General features: G+C 41.8%; 1 protein-coding gene across 4 annotated transcripts in view; it reads left to right on the top strand.

The window, feature by feature from the left end:
• GRK5 (G protein-coupled receptor kinase 5) overlaps positions 1 to 18,368 on the top strand; it is a 182,925-nt gene extending 164,557 nt beyond the window's left edge. For all 4 annotated transcript variants that reach the window (XM_068951594.1, XM_068951596.1, XM_068951595.1 and 1 more), the window contains 4 exons: positions 5,701 to 5,838; positions 8,206 to 8,343; positions 9,188 to 9,319; positions 10,162 to 18,368. In XM_068951594.1, the coding sequence (XP_068807695.1) occupies positions 5,701 to 5,838; positions 8,206 to 8,343; positions 9,188 to 9,319; positions 10,162 to 10,260 (507 nt within the window). In that variant the 3' untranslated portion in view covers positions 10,261 to 18,368. The remainder of the gene's footprint in view (positions 1 to 5,700; positions 5,839 to 8,205; positions 8,344 to 9,187; positions 9,320 to 10,161) is intronic.
• The last annotated feature ends 3,342 nt before the right edge of the window (positions 18,369 to 21,710 follow it).

The following is a 21,710-nucleotide window of genomic DNA, read 5'->3' as shown; positions in this document are numbered from 1 at the left end:
ACCTTCTCTGTTGCTTCTTATTCCTGCAACTCCCATTTTACTCCACAGAAAATATCTCCATTTCCTTCCGGAAGGACTTCCCTCACCAGCTAAAAGATGATGGATTCTTTTTTCCTAAAACGAATCTCTTCTCTTCTTCATTCACCACCAGAAACTCCATCATCTGACTGCTACTATTCCTCTTTGCTTTCATCCCTGGAAACCAACTTGTTCACACATTATTACAGCTTAAAGTTCATCAGTGCTGCCTAGGAATAACTGCTCTTTTATCTGTCCTGAGAGGCACTTCACACACATCAAGGTGCTCTTCAAATGATTATTGTTGCTATTGCTAATAATAATAGAATCTTCTGTTGTAAGCCTCTGCTATAAGCTTATTTGTCACCCATGCCAGAGACAGTTTTGACTCTCCTTCAGTCAGAGTTTGGGCTGGAATTATCATAATCATATCATATCACAATACACAGCCTTTTATGTCATTCTAGCATCTTCAGTCCCCAAACCACTGTCTTCATTTATTTATTATTTGAGAGGTGACCACAGTATTATTTTTCTGTTCTTAAAAAAATGTTTAAAACAGTATGTTTATATTGTTTCAGGATTTAAGTTTATCTAGGTGATCCCTAAAATTATCCGATCAGCTGGGTCTATGGAAGTGGTTTTGCCGTTCCCCTCTTTGCCTTTCATGAGCAGCAATTTTTTGCACTGTACCCTACAAAAAGTTTTCTTGCTCCTGCCATTAAGACAAACTCCTTAGGTCTTTCTTTACCACACAGTATCATCTGGATATGAACTGATTGATCACACGTAGATAAATAAAGCCGTGCGCCGTGCATTGGAGGTTCTCTTAGCAATCCTCAGAATGGTTGTTTCTTCTTGTAAAGAAAGCAGAGAAGAATCATGGAAAAAGTCTCAGACATTGCAGAATGTAAATTCCCAGCTGGGATCAAATGAGTGACATGAAAGTATCAGAGAGGTATTTTTATTAAGAAAAATAACTTTAAACCATTGCTACTCAAGACTTTTCTTTGAAAGTCGTATTCTAGTTACTCTGTGTCATTGCAGACTAAATCCTACCCTCATTTACACATATTTAATGTTATCTGGAGCCTTTGTTAGCAGGACATAAAGTGCTGCTGCTTGGTATCAACTCCATTCGTGGCTGGATGACCTAAGCCATCTTCTGATCGATAGCTCCGAGTTCTCCATAGGCTTTGACTGTAGACTTATGCTTAAATTATGTTTGATTGGCTCATTGAACTGCCCTCCCAGGAGGGCTTGTCATGAGCCTAAGGTAGTTTGTTCTGTTCTCTATTCATATCAAATGCATCCGTTGAAATTAAATTAAACAAAACTGTAAAGACGACTGAAAACACACAGGTATTATCTCCCTTTTCCTTCCCTGGTCAGATCCCCAAATGGGATGCTTATTTCAGGCTTTATATATAGGTTAACTAGTGCAGCAAGCTTCTAGAGTTACCAGAAATGGTACAAGACTCATTATTGCCTGGAAAAAGGAAGGACTTTCCCTTCTGGAAAATATTCTAATTCATGCTATCTCTTTGTATCCACAACAGAAACCATCAGAAGTGTCTGACTTTATCTGTTGCCATCTCACCTGACCGCAGCTACAGAGATAGGAAATTCCTTACAAAATTCCCCGAATTTCTTACCTTTTCTCCATTGTGACCATGCTGGGACTCTCCTCGGGAGGTAGGCAGCAGCTTCCCGGCAGCTGGGCTTTACAGGGAAATCCTGTACTTTTCTGTTGGTGCATCAGTGCCAGTTTAGTGGCTCTCTGAGCATCTCACCTTTACTGCTCTCCCAGAAACACAATGTCTTGCAGGCCTAGCCCACTCCCAGAAACCTGTTCCCCTTATGTCTTTCAGTCCACAGTGGACAGCCACCCACAGCCAAGTGCATTCATGCTCCACATTATTCCTTCTTGCATCGAAGGTTACTTTAAAAACAGCCTGTGTTTATCACTGGAATCACCCAGGAATCCCCAGAGAGTCTTTTTCTGTCCCCAGCCACTATATCCTCTGACCAGGCTCTCTAAACGACTGCTGGCAAGGTTAAATTCCCTGATAAGCTTAGTCTTCCTACTTAGTCTAGAGGCAGGAGAATTATTGGCTGCACGGACAGGAAAGTTGCCCCCTTTCTTCTCTTCGCAGCTGACTTGTAGAGAACTGCGCAGAAGGTGCAGAGGACTCCTGAACACTTCAAGGTACCATCTCCAAAAGTGTGTCAGAGCCATGGGTAGTAGGAGTGGTCCTTCAGCTTTGGTTCTTCCTTCCACCTGTCCGGAAAGTCCTCTCAGCATGACAAATTTTGTCTTCGCTGCCTAGCAGCAATAAGACAAACCAGATCTTGTCCAGAAACTCCAAAGCAATCTTTTTTTACGTAGATTAGATCTAGATACCTATTGATTAAAAAAAAAAAGAAAGAAAACTTGCCTCGAGGCCATGAAAGCTGAGTCTTGTGCAAGGATTCAAAAGTAAAACATCCAACCTTCTTTCTAGCCAGGGAAAGCAAGCTCCAGAGAAGTGCTGTGAGAAAGAGCTTTTTGCATAAATTACGTGAGTATGATGCTGTATCACATGAATGTACTATGTGCTAAGGGATGGCAGGGCATAAAAATGCTTCTTCAGAGTCTCTTGAGAAGAGAAGCATTTGAGAACACCTGCCCTGGAGAAGGCAGAGCCAATAAATGCAATGCTGCAATGTTTCCAAGATCCTATGCAGTGTTAGTGCTCAAACCAGTCATGCTCCCAACCACCAGCTTTGCCAGTGCAGTGATTTTGAGTCAGGTATGGTTTGAGAGGGTCACTTTCTACAGAAGGAACTCACTGTTTCCAGGCAGAGTCTTACTGACACAGCTGAGACACTTCTCTTCACCTATCATTTGTTCAGGTGTAGCAGACCTTGTTTCCAGAGGATATATTTCTCATTTAAAGAATGCATGTCAGTTCTGTGCAGACCAACAGCAGGGGTGCTAGAGCCAACCGGTCCAGAGAGCTGCTTTCTCTCCCGCTACAGTTTTGGTGACCAGTCAGAGCAGACATCGTCATCTAGACAGCAGCAGCACCAAAGGCAGAGAAAGCTGCGAGGAAGAAAGGGAGCTTGGTATTTGGAATCGGGGAGCTGCGTTGCGACCAGAATCACTGGCTTTCCCCCCGTCCAGCAACGCTCACTCTCCTCTGGCTATTGCTGCTGCTGCTGTTAAGGCAGAAAGAGCTGAGCAGAAGGCTCTTCATTTATGTCCCACCATCCCTTTCACCATTTCTTCTGGAGGACGGTCTGGTGCATATGTGAGGCATACTCTTGATTGTGAAAGCCATTTGATGTCTCAGGCTCAGAATGAGTCCCCTAGCAAAAAGGGCAGAACTGCAGAGGTGTTCCCAGAGCAGGCTGTGGAAGTCAGATAAGAAAACCACTGATGCCCAGAGGGATAGCAGAGTGTTCAGAGAGGCCTAAAGAGCTGTGGCCCTGTAAGTCAAGGATAAGCACGAGAAAACCCAGTGCTAGCCAAGACCTCCCATAAGTAACAAACAGTCCTTTCAAGGTTCCTCCTCATTGAGATGATGTGGCTGAGACAACAGCACAGCTAGAGGGTACGGAAAGGTGGAAAGCCTACAAGCGCCATCTCCAGACAACCTTACCCCAGCAGGGAAGCTGTCTGACTCCATGTTCCCATCTTCCCCCAGAGCTGTGCCTGATTGTCTACCTGCTCCCCTAAAATGCTTCTCTTTCTCTCCGACCCTCCCAAACCCATGTGCCTCCTCAGCGAGCCCCAGGCAGGCTCTGTGAGGCACATCGCTGCTTGCTGACTGTCCTGGCTGGCAGATGCAGCTAGTAAGAGACCCAACAGCTTGTGCAACCACGCTCAGTCCCGTCCAGGTCTCAGGTGCTCAGGGAACCCAAACCAGCCCTCTTCCCCGCCTGGGAGCCGAGTCCCCCTTGGGCAGGCAGTCCGGGGGGGGGGGGGGGGGGTTGCTAACTGCAGTCTGCAGAGCCCCCCGAGGTGGGGGGGGGGGGGAGGGGGAGAGGGGTGGCTGCATTTCAGCGTTGGAGCAGCAAAGCTAGCGAGGGGAGAGGAGGTGAGGCATGAACCTTCCCGTCTCCCCACCCTAGGGAAGAGTCCCCCACGCTGCTCCAAGGCTGTTTACTCGCCGGCACCCCTTGCCCAGGGGCTGCCCGGCCGCGGGGCGGGCCGGCGGTGCCCTTTCCTCTGCTGCCCCCCGGCGGCCCCCGGCCCGGCCGGCAGCCGCGCTCCGCTCCGCTCCGCTCCGCTCGGCCCGGGCAGCGCCGGCCCCGCCGCCTCCCTCCTGCCCGTCTGCCTTCCTTTCCCCTTTCCTCCGCTGCACTGAGCAGGGAGGTGGGTGCGCGCGTTTGTAACGGCAGTTGAAATCTCTGGGCAGAGGGTAATGAGTCCCGAGTTATTCTTCTGCTACCTTAGCCCCTGCTTAAGCGAAGAAACTTTTAAGAGCTTTAGCCCTTGCTTTAGCTAAGAAAGTGTCTGTGCAGGCAGCCTCAGAGATGAATGGAAGGAATAAAAGGAAACAAATCCATGAACCACACTTGGTTTCGCTTTTCAGCAGAGTGCCTGAAGTCAGTGGTACATTTAAAAAAACCCCTGTCCCAGGTGGAGATGATCTTTTTGCACCAGTCATTGCACGCTGAGCTCTGTTTCTCTTCAACTGTTAGATGCCATCTATTAAATGATTGATTTGGTTCATTTGAGTCTATGAATATGATTTAAAAGAAGAGGCATTTTGGTCAAGGTTTGCCAGTATGTTCTGTCTCCTCATCCACCAACTAGTCAGTGCCAGTACTGGTCTTCCACTGAGCCAGCTGATCTTACACACAAGGTCCTCCAGGAGTTTTGGTCCTTACTTGCTACCCACTTTGTGTGTTTGTGTTTGTGTGGGCCTCTTTATACAATGGGCCAAGGATGCTGAGTTGAGTAAGTCTCTGTTGCTCCATAAAGGGTACCCAGGAAGCAGACCGGACTCGCTGTAGCATATAGAGGTGGTGCACTTGCCTTTCTCTTAACACAAGCAAGGCTGAACTAAGGATAGTTACTAACACTGGTGCACTGAATATTCTTCTGGGTAAAGCCGTGTAGATCCATGGGCAAAACTCCCCTTAACTTCTACAGAGCTAGGCTAGTGAATAAAAATGACTGGGTCAGTGCCTGATGTAATATACTGGAATATACTGCAGTGGGTAGGGGAAAATCCAATTTGATGGTGAAGTAACCCAGCCTAAACAATGCAGGAAACTGATTATGGCAAGAGTAACATGAAAAAAAAAAGAAAGAAAAATCACATGGGAACTTATGAATACATATAGATGTATGTGGATATGTGTGTGTGTGTGTGAGTGTGTATTTCTATATATGTGTTATGAAGGTATGCCAGATCTCCTCTCCAAAGTGCTCGCTGAAAGTAAAAGGAAGAAGCAGTCTCTGTTTTGATTGTAAATACTTTACAGCAGGTAATTTTCATGATTGGCATTTAGAATAGTGGGATCCTAATCCGTTTAACTTTGGCCGTTAAATAACAACAATTACAGTTCCCCTCTGTACTCCTCTCTGGACACATTCCAAAAAAAGAAAAACCAATCCTAGAGATAAAAATATCACTGTGAGGTTCTCACTTTTCTAACTTCCTTACCATTCCTCTGGGCATGTTTCAGCTCCTCACCAAAGATTTGAAGCAGCGACTGGGATGTCAAGGGGAAGGTGCAGCAGAAGTGAAGAGACACCCCTTTTTCAAGAGCATGAATTTCAAGCGGTTAGAAGCAGGAATGCTGGATCCTCCCTTTGTCCCTGATGTGAGTACAGTGGAGGGAACATCCACTGGCCCGTTACAGATTTATTCCTGAAATAACATCCCTTTTTTAGAGCTGGCTTCTATGGATAGGAGCCATGGGATGATGTGACAAGCAGTGGAGCAGGAGCGTGGAGGCTGTGGGGAGAGGAGAGCTGGTCTGTAGACATGTGTGTGCATGCAGGATGGGTGGGCCTGTAGTTAAGGTGTTAACCTGGGCCTTGATTCAGTCTCACTTACTTTACTACCATCTTCCTGTGTGATGCTAGAGACACCACTTGATCTGCTCATGCCTCAGTTCCCACACTTATCCATGAATAATGTAAGAAAAAGTACGATCAGAAGCAGATGGCAATCAGAAAAATCAGCAATGTACGCCACATGTATAGATATACATATAGATGGTACATAGATATATGTACCAGAGGTGAGACCCGAAGTTAAAAGACCAAAGCTGTGTGGAACTGAGGAAAGGACTGATCGTTATGAAAACAGGCGCCCCTTGCAGAAAGCCCAAACCAGGTTCAGATATCAAGCACTAGGACAGAATGCTTGCACCTGAGATAGCATTTTGGTCTTCTTAGTGTTCATGGGAAGTGGAACCTCCTCCCTCAGGTTTACACACCCATCTCGCACATACTGAAAGTCTTGGTTGCATTGGCAATAGCAAAACTTTCCACCCCTTTGTGGTATAGGTCTCTATCGCAGTGCACAGAATTATCTGGTTATTTTCCTCCTTACAGGCCTGTCTTTCTGGCTAGGCCTTCTATCCTTAAAGTTTCCATATGGTTTTGAGTAAACACTGCCATTTTAACATATTAACAAAAGTAACATCTTGGCAGCTCTCATTCACGTTGCTGCAAACTCAACCAAACCAAAGTGGTTTGAAAGCTACAACAGTTTACTTTAGCTGCTCTGGTTTTGCTTTACATTTTACTATGTGGCCTAGTTATCCCTGCCAATTAGCCCATGCTGTTATGACCTGCTTCAGTGGGAAGAAACAGGAGACAAGCTACTATTTCTTTCTGATGTAGAAAATTAGAAAATTCTGGGCTCAAATCTGGGATTCACCAGAGTGTATTAAAAGCTTAACTCTGGCATGTAAGGGCTAGAAGGCACCTCTTATAGATGTATTTGCTAAAGCAGAGGCACATAAATTTTTATGGCTATTTATTGGGAACTCGAGAGCTGACCCTAATTTAAATTACTCAACACTTCAGCCGTAGGTTTCCAAGTCTTTACTGAAAGTCAACTGAATCACCCAAAGCTATATAGCCAGTGGCAGAGGTTGTAATCTGACCCACGTCTCTCCATCCTCTTCTAGACTACTCTGTCTCCACAAGAATTTTGTGGATTGCAGCCGTTGGAGGTGTGGAGAGCTGCAGCCTCCAGCAAATAAGTCTTCCGGCAGGAATCAGTTTGGTTGGTTTGGTCACCCTGCTCAGTTCTAGATAAAACACTGTGTAGCGGGACCCCTGGGTTCAGAGTCATATTACCAGGCAAAGAGAGCAGAATTCAACATACGCTTGAGCTCTGCAGGTCGGGCAGTCCCACCAGCTGCCCCTCAGGTACTCCTGCGCCTCAAAGGCCTAACTTTGTGCTGCCGATGGGCACACTCTAGGCATGCACAGGACCACACTAACTGTAACGATAACGATATTTCTGCTTTCTATGGTTGATTGCTGGAATGCGAGCTAAAAGCAGTGCCACTGCAAAGAGTCCTGCCTGCCATCCCGGAAAATTAAGTAGTTTAAAAAAGGTAAAGATGTTTGGCTATTTGTTTGAAGAAATGCAGCCAAGTTAAGAGAGTTAATAGAGGTGATCCTGGCCAGCTTCCAGCAGCTGAGCTATTAATAAAAACAACGGAAAAATGCCAAACCTCTTCTGTTTTCTTTAGCAATTAGTATACATTCCTTTAAAGTTTCAAGCTGCAAAACCCACATCTGTCTGAGCAGAATGACGGTTCTAGTTGAGGTACCATTTCAAAGCCCTCTCCAGTGTGTCGTTCGTAAACATTTCTATTTTCCTCTTGTTCCCTCTCTAAAAGAAAAGACTCCTGAAATACTGATTTTTGGTTTTTTTACTCTTTCTGTTCTTATTCCCCCACCTCTTAGCCATATGCTACATGGATGACTAAAACCCACTTTGGCTGTGCTGATGCTTTAAGGACTTCAAAGTAGGATGCCTAACAAGCTTAAAGCAAACTCGGTCTTTGATGATAAACATGTGGGCAGAGCAAGTTTTGAAAAGTAGGAAGCAAATAGTCACTTGTTGTTAGGCGTTCCCACTTGACTGAATCTGTGAATAAAAGCACATGGTCAGATTCAGAAATATTTTTTTCTCCTGTTGTTTTTTTTTCCTTCTGAGATAGCCCAGAGCAGTATATTGCAAGGATGTGTTAGACATCGAGCAGTTCTCCACAGTGAAAGGAGTAAACCTGGACCAAACAGATGATGATTTCTATTCCAAGTTTTCCACAGGATCAGTCTCTATTCCATGGCAAAATGAGGTAAGGATGTATCATAGTGTAATTGCCCCAATAAAGCCCCTAACACAGATGGTTTAAGAGGAGCTGTACATTTCCAGTAATATATAGCTACCAGCTAACTTGCCAGACTCTAATGCTTTCATAAGTTACAAATGGACTCTTTCAAAATCTGTAATATACCACAGATGTCAGGTTCAGGTGACTGTATCTGTTGGCTCTGTATAGCTGTGTAAATTGGCAAGGATCCTACTGAACTTCCTTCTCCTCGATTTTCACCGAGGCATTTTGACAACAGCTCTGGAGAACTTCCTCAGGAGGGATGGCAGTCTTAGTGTAAGCCTCCTCCACTTTTGGTCCTGTTGTTTTGTACCTGCAGTGGGTCCCAGCTGCACTAATTGACTCTGGATCTTGAACTGCTCCAGGGTTTTCAGACTTGGGTCCTTGCTCAGAAAACAGAGCCAAATGCTGAGTTCATAATCCAAGTGAGGATCAAACACCAGATCCCCTTGGTGGAGCAGTGCTAATAACTGGCATTTTGTGAGTGTGTCTGTCTTTACCTAATATTCTCCAGAGAAATGAAGAAAAGAATAGAAAGCTTTATCAGGCAACTTCTTATTAGAAGTCTTTTTGTGCCAATGTGCAAACATATAGAGCTGACTTAGCCTCTCTTTTTCCTATATCCCCTTTACCTTCTGTAGCCACCATCAGGAATTCAGCTGTTAACTCTCCTAACACGTTGCCAAGCTGTTAATAGCAGCTGATGATCCTGAACCTGACTTTGAACAACCTAGCACTACTGGAATATATTTAATGCTGATGGATCACTTCTTTCTTTCTGTTTTTCTATTTTATTGTATTTCACTAGATGATAGAAACAGAGTGTTTCAAAGAACTAAATGTGTTTGGACCAAATGGTACTATTTCACCAGACCTAAATAAAAGCTACCCCCCAGAGCCACCCAAGAAAGGATTGCTACAGAGAATATTTAAACGACAGGTGAGATCTTTTATGACTAACACAAGGACCTCCCATAGTACAGATGCCCAGTGTCACAGCCATGTTCTGGTGGTATTTCTGCTAGGAGATAGGCACAATGTCTTAGAGAGAGCTGGCTGTCACAGTTTCCTGGTAATTTCCTGACTAATACTGCCTGTCCCAGATTTCCCCTCTACCTCTTGTGACTTTTTACTACTAGAAGTCCCAGGATTATTCATCGTATTTGTTTCCAGCGCTTGAAAACTTCCCACCCAAACTGTTTTTCAGTGGTATGCTAGGTTTTTTAATAAAAACATTTTGAAAATGGTCATATGTTTCTGATAGGTTCCCTGTAAAAACCTTTGATTTATGTGTTTAAAAAAAATGAAAATGTAAAAGTTGAGTGAGGTGGTCAAGGCAGGAAACCAAGCCCCTAGACAGGGGAGCAGACCAGAGACTACGTGACACAGAGCTTTCATGAGGCCCCATGGTACCGTTTCCAAATTCAAGTAACATTCTTAGATCAAGGTATTTGTGTAGGGTTAAAGCCATGCCTAAGCATTGGCAGGTATCCTCATTATCATTAGTCAGATTTAGCAGATACTGACGTTTTGCAGTGTGTTGAATTGAATCCTGAAGCTTGGTTGTGTCTTCCTTTCTGCATTTCTCAAGAACTCCCATGGTCTCCCTGACCTAGAAAGAGTAGAGGTAAGAAAGTGAAGAATATTTTACATCCAGTGTTGTTCAAACAAAAATCTTGCAGTACAGTCGGTGCAATAGGACCATAAAATGAACAACGTTGGTAAAAAGAAAGTGTGGGATGTTTTGTGAATCTGATTGTCATTGTTTTCTTCTTCCTACAGCATCAGAACAATTCAAAGAGTTCTCCAAATTCAAAGGCCAGTTTAAATCACCACATAAATTCAAATCATGTAAGTTCAAACTCCACTGGAAGCAGCTAGTTCCAACTGAGTTTTATGAAACAACATGTTGCATCCTTCCACTATAATCTATGGAGCTTCTATGGATGAGAGCGCATCCACCATTGAGTGAAAAAAAAAGATCTCCCCAAAATGGAGATTTTCTATCCATTCCTTCCAGTGGAGCCTCACATTTTAAGAAGAAATTTCCACTCAGGTCTGTTTTTGGAGGTGGCACTCAAGACTGTGTGAATCAAATTTGTCTATTTAGAACATTGCAATAGAAATTCAATGAACATGACTACTTGCACGTATTTAAATAGCATCATGCTAGAACTGAATTTTGTCTTTATTATTTTTAAAGAAAAGTTTTGTAAATTTCTCTATTGTCTCAGTTTACATTTTGTACATTTGTATTTAAATGAAAGTCAGACTTTGGAGGTGTATATTTTCCAAGCAGCAGCTGTAAAGCCATGTGTTTTAAGACATTTTTTTAAAAGAAAATGAAATGTGACTCAAGACTTCCAGAGCCTCAAATGAGAAATTGTTCTTTTTAGTAATTCTAGAAAATTATTCATATTCCACTTTATCAGACTGGGTTTTACTGACATGCATTTTTATGGAACAGTTTATTCTTAATTGTTTTACATCTGTATATTTTTGGTTTACAGCAACACTGCATACATTTCTCCACTTCATTAATTTGTAATGTCTTGCATTAAATGCTAAAAGCTACTGATAAGGCTTTGATGCGTTCAAGAATACTACTTGCTATGCCTAAGGTTTGTGATGTCATGGGACCAGCACAGCTGAGATTTGCACTTACTTATGTTGTTAGGTCATCACAAATTTTTTGGTTTGAAAGGGAACCTTGTTTTAAGTCCTTTTCCAACACTTTTTTGTGCTGTTTCTAATGAGAGAAAGAACAAAATTGAGTGAGAGGTGACCAGGAAAGCAGCTGGTCATTTATTTTTCAAGGACTTGAAACTTGCACCCCCTAAAATGAGAGCAAAATTCAAAGTGATATCAGTGTTAAAGTCAGAAATTCAAGGCGTTTCCACAGTTGCTGGTATCCAACAGGTAGCAGGAGAGAAATTCAGTAGTCTGTTTTGTTCTGACCATGAGATTCATGTCAGCTTTCTAGAGCTGAGCTCTGGAGGTTCAGAATGGGATCTGAGCTGTTTATGTCACATCACATCCATTTTTATTTTGACCCATCTCTGCTTTTGAGCAGGACTAGAACCTGTAGGTTGTGTCTGCACTTAGGGTTCCTTTATGTGTGAAGTGTCATGTCAAACATACCATGGCTCGTCCCCTCAGTTAAGTCCTCAGCTTAATTGAATAAAATGTCAATTATGAAGTAATAGCTCCCACTTTTGGCTCCATCATTCTTTGTCCAGGACCCTTTAACCATTGTGTAAAACATTCTTCCCACTAGTATAAATAGGACCAGTCAGGATCAGCAGCAATACCTCAAGCACCAGAATTATGTTCTTCTCAATTATGCCAGTATCTATTGTTACGAATGCCAGATCCGATATGAAATATCATTCCTTCACGCAAAAGGAATTGGAAGACCTTTGTCCCCCAAGTGCAGACAGGGTCTACATAGTCCAAAGTGTTCTGTGAAATAGGTTGGTTCACCATGCTCTTTACAGTGGTGGCTAGACTGGAATGATCATTTTACACTTTTAGGTCAATGAAGAACATCTGATGGTCAGCCTGGTACGTCTAAAATTCTGTTAGCTACTAGTGCAGCTATCCCAGGAGACTAGGAAGCACTGTTCCAGCAGAAGTTTAAGTAGCCGAAATTCATTAGACTGTCATGTATAGGTTCTCTCTGGCCACTGGAGAAAGGAAGAAGGTGCAGGTTAGTAGTAGCAAAGCTATGAATAAGAAAGTGACATGAATTACTAAAACAGCCTGAGGTCATGAGGGAGAGAAATAAAACAGGGTCAGAATTTGCCCAAAGCAGCTGGCAGAAAAAAGTCAAAGGGAGACGGGGCTTGGGCGCCTTTATCAGAAGCAAAGTGTATTAAAATGAAAGCATACCTCATTCCAAAAGCCTCCAGTTTTCTTGGTCACTGGTAGACATGCAGAGAAGTTCTGTTAGTGTGCCCTAATATTACCAAGCATACATTCCCCTTCTTCCTTCAGGTCAGCATGGCCAGGAATTTCCTGTGCCCAGTGTAGATGGTGCTCAGGGAGAGCTTCAGCCACTCTCCCATGTCAGATGATGGCATTGCAGATTTTAGGCAAGGTGCAAGACTCTAGGGAGAGAGGAGTAGATGAAAATTTTGAGTAATTTTCTCTCTGGATCAGCTATAAACTGAAACTATAGTGGTTTCAGCTTTCTGACGGGAAGGGAATGAAATATTACAGGGGTGAAAGCAACTATGCCTATAGGGGCTGTTACCTTTATCTCTGTTCTCATAGCCTGATGTAAAGCTACAAGAAGAACCTGATCAGTCATTTTAACATGCTTTGGATGAAGATATACTTGCTCTGGGAGGTTTTCACTGGCTTCCTTCAGTGGCACATGGGATTTCACCTGATTTCAAGAAACGTAGGTGAGAAGTGGAGGAACAGATCTTAGCCAAACCACTAATGTGTATCAGGGTAACTGAGACAAGACACACAGTTCTTGGACGAGTGCTAATGTCATGCAACTCTAATCTGTTTTTAATCACTCTAAGACATCACCTATTAACAGTATGGTATGCAGTATGTTTGTGCACTCCCAGATGACTTCATCTTGTGCATAGATGCTAGGTGACAGCTAGAGCATAGGACTAAGCTCTCGTTCCACCACTGGCTTTATCTCACTTTGCAGCAACAGAGAAACATATTCTCCCATCAGAAAAATGTGGCTGATAATAGATACCTACCACTCTGGGGGAGAAAAAAAGGGGGGTGTGGGAAAGCTTAGCCCATGTTTCATGTTTCCTCAGTGTTTCATGGGATAAAGTAATAAGGCCACAGCTTTTCACCCAAGAGGTTCATTTTCTACGTGTTAGCAATTTGGCACACGAAGACTAAATTTTCTTCTTTTTTTTTTTACCATCTCCTATTTGGGAAATAAAATCCTAATTATAACAAACCCTTTACTGAAAGCTGATGAGCAAATTGCAAACAGATTGTACATGGCCATATACCTCTTAGATGATCAGTCTTAACTAGTGGTGGGTGACTTTTTGATATGACAACAGTGAACGATAGCAAATGACGTGATTATTGGATATGGATACTCTCTCTCAGTATGACTGTAGCCAGGATGCCAGGCTTGTGCCCTGGTCCACGTCCATCTCGAGAGGGGAGCTCCTCTCTGCGCCCTTTGCTGTCCTTACACTGGAACAGCTCCCTACTCAGCACCTCTAGAACTCTAGCAGTGGGAACACAAGGACAGTGCAAAATCCTGGAGTGGACTAGATCTGTGTTCAGTGAGTCCCAAGAGCTTGTAAATACTTGGAGGAGATTATGCTACGGTTAGGTATCCTGAACCCTCAAGATGATATGGAAGAAGGATTCTTATGTCCAGCTTGTGCTAAAGAGTCAACCCTGCAATGAAGTCCCAGCCCCTTGGCAGCAGAAAGTGAGTGAAGGGAAAGACAGACAACAAGACCAAGGGGGAGATTTCATGCTGTTTCCCTGAAGTCTGCAAAACTTTTAACAGTATTATGATGCTTGGATGACAGTATTGTGATACACTTTCAGTATCTGGGACCTGAGAGGTTCAATCAGTATCATACAATCAGACAAACTGGGACTCTTTTGGTTAGAGTTTGCCTACAATAAAAAAATTGTGCTTTATGGATTTTTTTTTTTTGGTTATTCAGCTCAACTCACAAATTCACACCCAAGACCAGGATATCTCACAGTTCTTCACTTCCATTGTGTGACCACACAATGTCCTTCACTTCCATTGTGTGCAATTTCAGCACGCAGCTCTAGAGCTGAAACCTTGCTGAGGCAATCTGCTGCACATCCAGGCTCCCACAGACACTTGGAATTTGTTTCTGTGGAGTCGAATATTTACACTGCATTGAAAAAACACTGGAAGCCATGGGTGTTCAGCAACTCTGGAAAAAATAGGCTTCTAATTTCATCGTACAACCTTGGGGAGCATTTACAAGAGAGTATGCAGTATTTTGATTCAGCATGAACAGTTTTTGCGGTGGCTTTGTGCATAAGAAAGGAGTAGAAAGGAGTAGTTGTTTAATAGCTTTCCAGCGTGATTATTTTTCTATATCATCTTCCCAATTACAATACAGTTTATTCTGAAAAATGCACAAGTTCAGATCTGGTTGTTTGTTTTAAATAGATTGATGAGCAAATTTAGGTCTTTTTAATAATTGGAAAACTTCTGCCTACTGATCCTGAACTGTGCAAATAAGTCTGTTATTGTTAAGTCTTTACTAAGTAGTCTGACAAGCATTTATTAGTCTATGGGTTTTATGATTCAAAAGTTCTCTATTCATCTTCTATGGCACCTCAAGATTCGCTTAAGCCTTGTAGCGTTCTTCTTGCACTCTGGTTGGGTGATAGACTTTTTAGACATATGAAGACTGAAGGAAAAATGCCAAATAATAAACTCTTTCATACACACCCTTGACCTGGATTATCTAGAAATAGATTGTTTTACAAGCATGGCTGTGACTCAGATATTGTTTCTGAACAGAAACGTGTGTGTTAAGATAGAAAAGGTGTGAAGATAATCAAACCAAACAGATACTGGAGATCAGCCTGAATGTTAGTGAACTACAGAATTCCATATTGCAGTTTTTGTCTGGCCCTGCTGGTTACAGCTGGCTGGTAACTGACAGTTCAGAGGCACTTCCAGGTACCTGTAACAATTTGATTGTCTCAATTTAGAGTCATCATCTCCCCCAGAAGCTATAGCACTGCTGTGCTATAAACAATAGGTAATCAAACTTTACTAAATTGCTAGTGTCTTGCTCTAAGACACTGATTCTTAATTTTGTTCCACTAGAACTCAGACTCCAAACTGGACTCTTTATCTGTCAAAGCCTTACATTTCAAATCCAGTTGCTGTTAATATTTTTCAATCATGATGGCTCAGCTAAAACGAAATCCAGAAAACCAGTCCATAATACCCGTAAAAGCAGGAGAAGCTCAAAAAAAAAGACAGAGAGGCCATGAGCACTGAATTAAGATAATTACATTATCTCAATGTGTGTATGTTCGTTATGAAGTGTGAAATGGCTGTTACTATGCATCACTTCACATTCTTCCTTGGTAGATCTTATGTAACCCAAAGTTTCTAGAGTACCTTGAAATTACTCAAGGTCATACGAAGTAGAGGGTCTGGCCCACGGCTCAAAGGCAATACAGGTTTTGTGAGTAAGTCAGCTGTAACAGTTCAAAGAGGCAAGTAGGTGCCCATTCAGCCTGTATGAACAGCCCTTGCACAGATCGGTGTTCCCACGTATCTGAGCCTCAACAGGGAGTTCTTGTTGTAGACTTTTTTGGAAGAGTAGTAAATGAAATGCACACCTTTATAGCACAGCTGCTGCTTCTCATGGACATCCATGGGATGAGTGGCTCAGATCTGGACCATAAAATCTGATTTCATTGTAGACAAGATATGGCTGTTTCAACCGCTGGTCCACAGTTAGTTGTCACTGTTTACTGTTCAGATTTGTAATATTCATTTGTTAAGTGTCTTAGTGCAGATGAGATCATTGATCAGACATTTCCAGGCATTTTCCATACAGTCTTTGAAAAGAACGGATTTTGCTTTGAATGAACATTCTTGGGTTAGTCTGTTCCTTGGGATCTAGACCCTCTTCCTTAATGCGTGTAGCATGAAGTACAAAAGGAGCTGCAGAAGCTCGACGAGTCCAGAATAAAATTAATCAATACCTAAGTAACAGGTGCCATCTTCATAAAAACACCACTTGGCCTTCTTGTCTGGCCCCGCAGCAGAGAAGTCCAGTGGTGAACAGACAAAAAGGTTCTCCTGCTGAGGATTTTTCCAGTGTCTCAGGCTGCAGGGAGGTACATTTGGCAGTGAAGACTGGGAGAAGCTATTTTCATTCAATGACTACAAGGAAAACAGAAGATTCCAGAGCTGTCAGTGTGAAATGTTCCACAAATACAATTTAAAATGCTCCTAATCATTTAAAATAATAACTACTACCACCCTTGTGCTAAACTTGAGAGAAGAGTACATAAGTTTAAAATAATTCTTCACTTTACGTGCTGGGTGGGAGACAATCTCTCTTAGAAATACTTAATAATATCATTTATGCAATGCTGGCTGGTAATACCATTCTGTCCTTATCTGCAAAAAGAAAAGAGAAAGAAATTGGTCCAGAGAACTTTGCATATTCTTTCCTCTAGGGAAATCACTGAAGAAGGAGAAGGCCAATGGCATGCTGCAGTATTATATGCTCACGTCCCTCAAACATCTCTGTGATAATACAAATACAAGACGCTGCCATTGGATCAGCTGAGCTAGAGTACTGTCAAATGGATTTTATGAAAGAAACAATTTTAAAGAGATTGCAGCCTGTTCACTAAAATGAGTATCACTGCCTGTGTAAAAGTATTCTCCTTGGTTTATGTATTGGAGCCAGAAGTGGTGGATTGTATTCCTGTTCTGCCCATGTTTTTCTTCACTGCCCTGGGCAAACCTCTGTGCAATTTGGTTTTCCCATTCTTAAACATGGAGGGACACTCTCTATTTATCAGAAGCACTTTGTAGTCTATGCATAAAACAGATCAATATAAACTCTTTTTTATTATAAGTGAAGTAGGCTTGATATAGCTGCTCTTATTTACATGACTCTAGGGAGATGACTTTTGTAAATAAGAGCTCTTTTTTAATTGTTGTTTTGCATAGTTCCTCAGAGATGGAATGCACTTCACTTCTGTAAAGACACCTCCAACAGAAGATGACAGTGTAAATGTTCAAGTGTTCATTTCTTATATAAGAGCTAGCTAGTAGTTGCAGCAATCACAAACACTTCCTCTTTTTTATATTGGAAATAAGTAGTTATGAGGGAGGAAACAAACTTAACATTCACTGGTTCAGCTTCACAATCATCTTTCTCTTTTTGGGCCAAGCCTGCAACAGAATTCCTAGGCGTCAATTAAGTGAAATGCTGTGAGCAGTCACAATGATGCATGCATGGTAAACATTGAGTCAACTCACTGCCCATCCATGGAAACAAAAGAGGTAACCACATTCCTGGGATTAAAGGACTCCAAAGGGGAACTCCAGGTTTCCCGGAAAATCAGCAGGCCACTGAAGAAGATTCACTCCCAGAGAAGAAACATTTCAGCTAGTGGCTGGATGACAAAAGCGTTTTCCTTCCTCATCACCCCACAGCTGTTAAATATGTTTATTAGCCAGCTCAAATGAGTTACTTGGTGTGTACTGAATGCAATTTCCCTTGATTGCATTTCTTTTAAATACTGGACACTCTTCTAGAAGACTTAACATTTTAGCCTTTTGAAGGTGAAGGATGTACAAACTTTATTTTGTGTTTCTGAGCAATGTAGATAGACCTAAAGATTTCATGAACTATCCTGTGGTTACCCATATCTGACTAATAATTAAATTGTAAAATTGCCGTTTCATATTAGGGTTAGTCTTTTCACCTGCTTTAAAAATTAAAAATCATATTTGGTATATGAACATAAACAGAATATCCTTCTGATTGAATTTCAAGAGCATATCCAGGATTAAATGTTTTTAGGCACTTCTAATACTGTAGTATATAAGAAGAGCAGACACTTCTAAAGCAATGTTAAAAGCTGTCTTTCATAATTGAGTCAACAAATCATTTTCATAATAAAGTAAAGCAAGTGTTCGCAATTAGAAGAGCTAGTGGCTGTTGGTATTGTACAAAAAAAACCATTCTAGTATCCAAAGGGTTGGGGGCGGGGGGGCTACTTGATTTTGTTTCTCTTTCCAGGGAGATCTTTAACATTGTTTGATGAAACTAGCTTTATTTTGAGATTGTTACTGAAGATAAAGGCTTCTGTGTTCTATGGCTGCTTGGATTCTTCGTACATAATGTCCTAGTAATGTCACAGTGCTGCTGTATCTAGATCAAACCACTGTTTTGATTGTTTTTTGGGCTTTTTTAAATAAATTCCTTAATTTAAATACATGAAAACTATGTTTTGCTTTTACGAGACATATATTCAAACAGAGCTTCCTCAAGTCCGTGAGAGCTTGAAGTTGATTTCAGTGGGAGTGGGATGCAACTCATATATTGCTAGATGCCTTTGTGGCTTTACATGTTTTAATAACACAGTCTTTTTTTTTTTTCTTTTTTGCTCCATCATATCTTCATGGAGATGGAGGGAATTGGCAACTAAATCAAGGTTGCATCTAATTTTGAGGAAGTTCAGATTCTCGTCTGAAAACAGGTTTGTGTTTTGCCTGAGATGTCCCTCCTCTGTCTTACATAGGATGCACTACAACGTGCCAGCCAACACAACTCTTTGCAAACTTAAAAATGAGTACCAAGGAGAGGATGACAAAATCACTTGGAGGGACGCAGGCACCAGAAGACATTAACTATTTTTTTAATGTGGACACCATCTGATTTAAGACACCCTACAGAGTAGTTTGCTTAAGCTCCAGGTAGGCAGAGAGGAAGCGTGTAGAGCAAGAGCAAAACAACAACAGATTTCAACAAAGTGCTTTTCACTGCTCTGTACATAAAGGATATAAAACAAAGATAACCAATTAGCTGCAAAATCACCAGCAGGAAAGTGGTGCAGTTACTTTTTTTTTTAAGAGGAAAAGGAGTTTTTCAAAGAGGCATAAAGAATATTTTTGCAAGACTGCAGATAGCAGACAGCGTTTGTATTAAGTCTCACGAAGGAACATTGTGAGAACAGCTTATCTGCATGAAAGCAGCAGCTACATCCAGCAGCTAAACTCAGTAAAACCTAAGGTAATTAGCTACATAAATGCAGGTCATGCATATTAACACTTCCCAAGCAAATCCAAGCCATTTTCACAAGATTTTAACAATCTGAAAGGGTTTGAGGTGAAATTTTACTACTCTTCTAACAGTTCTTAGTATTTTTTTCTCTATATATCTTGATGCCCTTTCCGTACAGTGACATCTAGATATATTCCCTCTCAGGAGATGTAATCTTCCTTAGACTTTTCCTGTGATTTCTGGCATAAGATGTGCAGTTTCTCAGGGAAAAGTCATTATATTATTATGAAGGAAATCCAATATTAAGAAGTTAACCTTTTAAATCCTTTAGGGGGCTTTGAAAAATACCATAAATGGGCCTGACTGTCATTTCAAGTCTATGGGATGCTTCTGGGAGAGGAGGCAATACAAGTTTCTGCCAAGTCGAAGTCTGAATTGTTGAGTTTTGTAATACTATTACATTTTTGGTATAAAGTTGAAGTCAAAAATAAAGTGAAATTAGGCCTATTAAAAATCGATGCTCTGACTTGTTCTGAGTGGAGAAGAGTAGCTGTTGCAGAGCCTGAGCAGTTTGAATAGCCTCTTTACAGGCTTGGTTAGGCTTTACCTGACCTTCAAAGTAGTTTCTTTTAAATTATACATCATTATTTTTATCACCGCAGAATTGTCTTAATTAAATGAAAGTTCATTCCTCTGCTGCTTGCAAACATCATAACTCCTCAGCAGTGCAGGAGTTCTGCTCCTAGCTTATTCGGCAGAGGTCTGCAGAGAAACTCTGGATGCTCCATACCTGCTAATAACCCACCTAGGTGTCATTGTGGCGTGAAAATGATTAAAATATCAAGAGCAGGAAGGTAGGCAGTTTATCTTTTTAAAAAAAGCTTGTAGGGAGGAAAGGTCCTATAAAACTAGATGTTAAAAGAACACATTCAAGGGTGCAAAGCCATGCAGTTAAGAAATGCAAGAAATAAGGTTGCCTGTGTGCCACTTATATTGTTCCTCTGTCCTTATGTACTGTTATTATTATGCCCTCACATAATAGTGTGTTATTATTATGCACTCACTCCTAGAGGAGAAACTAAGCTCTTGCAGATTTACAGTGAAAATCAGATGCATCCCCTCTGTGGCATCTGCTAATACATTATGTGTTTCAGCCCTTCTTTTAAAGCTAAAAAAAATGTGTTTTCCTTTGGGGAAAAAGCTCACCTAGTTGACTGCTCCCCTCCGTTTGCAGCTGTAAGGCAACTGTGAATTCTGAAAAATTCCTTTAGGCTAAATATACAATACCTTCTCCCAGACACAAAGGACCAAGAGCTTTCAGTATCCCATCTCAGTTCACTTAGAGATGCTATCGATCCCTGCTAGCTCTAGTGCTTTCCCGGGCCTGGGAAAGGGATGTAGAATGATTCTTAGCTGTTTCCCTTCCCCAAGCTTGACTCTAGGGAAGAAGGGAGGGAGGGCATGAAAAATTCCTCAATTTGTTCTCTCCTCTCCACATATTCATTCACGTGCTCTGACCTCAGCTGTCCGGAAAACTGAGGGAGAAAATATAGGAGAAATGAGAGGAAAGTGTGCCTTGCTTCTTCTATCCCTTAAGATGCTCCCATTTAATAGCCTTTTTCATGCTTGCTCCTTTTTCAATCCAGACGGACATTTTAAAACCAGTTTAGGTCCTCTTTAACCTTCTACTCGAAGAGATGAAGTAGAACATAAAGGAGGGGGTCTGAAGGGAAGAAAATACACATCTTCAGAGGCCCTTTACCATCAAACTGCCTGTGAAAACAAACCAGAAGGAAGGTGCCTTTTGAAAGGGAAAGGGGAGGGGGCATGTTTGTGGTGAGAAGGGAGCTTCCAATTCCCTTCAGGCAGTGCAGAAGTCCCAGTGTATTAACGGCAGGTGCACACAAGGGTGAGGCTCCCACTCTCACTGTGCTCCCCCCAAGAGAAAGAGAAGCCAGAAACGCCTCAGCCATCCATAGCTACTCCTATTACAAGGTGCGCGCCTACAGGCAGGGAGGCTCTGTGCTTGGATTTTGACAGAAAGCTTTGAGCACCGTCCCTGTGGTTGCTCTATTCTGACAATGAGAATTTGCAATTGCTGCATTCAATGCCTAATTCCACCCGTTGCCCTTACTTGTTACCTCACGTCAAAAAATAAATAAATCTGAAGGAAAGAGAAAAATGTCGACTCAAACTGACACTGCAAGGAGGAATTTATTGCTAATGATACCACAGTACCACAGCCAGTAGCACTTTTTGGAAGCTTGCAATAATTACCTGGCTGTGGGTCGGATATTCACTCAGTTCATCGCAGAATTAAACATTGACATTTCACATAACAGAAAAATTCAGCTACAGCTGACATTATAAACTTAGATGACCACTATAAACAATAAAATACAATAAACATTTTGAAGTCCAGATTCCATTACGAATTGGCTGTGGTACTTTCACATTTACTTTAGGAAGCAAGGAGCCTACCTTCACACTTGCTTCCATAATTCTTACTTAAAATCTCATGTTCTTTCTTCTTTGTCCTTAAAGTACTTTTTAAGTCAAAGTTTT

This window comes from Struthio camelus, chromosome 7, assembly GCF_040807025.1.
Source record: "Struthio camelus isolate bStrCam1 chromosome 7, bStrCam1.hap1, whole genome shotgun sequence".
NCBI lineage: Eukaryota > Metazoa > Chordata > Aves > Struthioniformes > Struthionidae > Struthio > Struthio camelus.
Note: the sequence above shows the minus strand (reverse complement) of the source record. Positions and strands in the feature narration are given on the sequence as shown.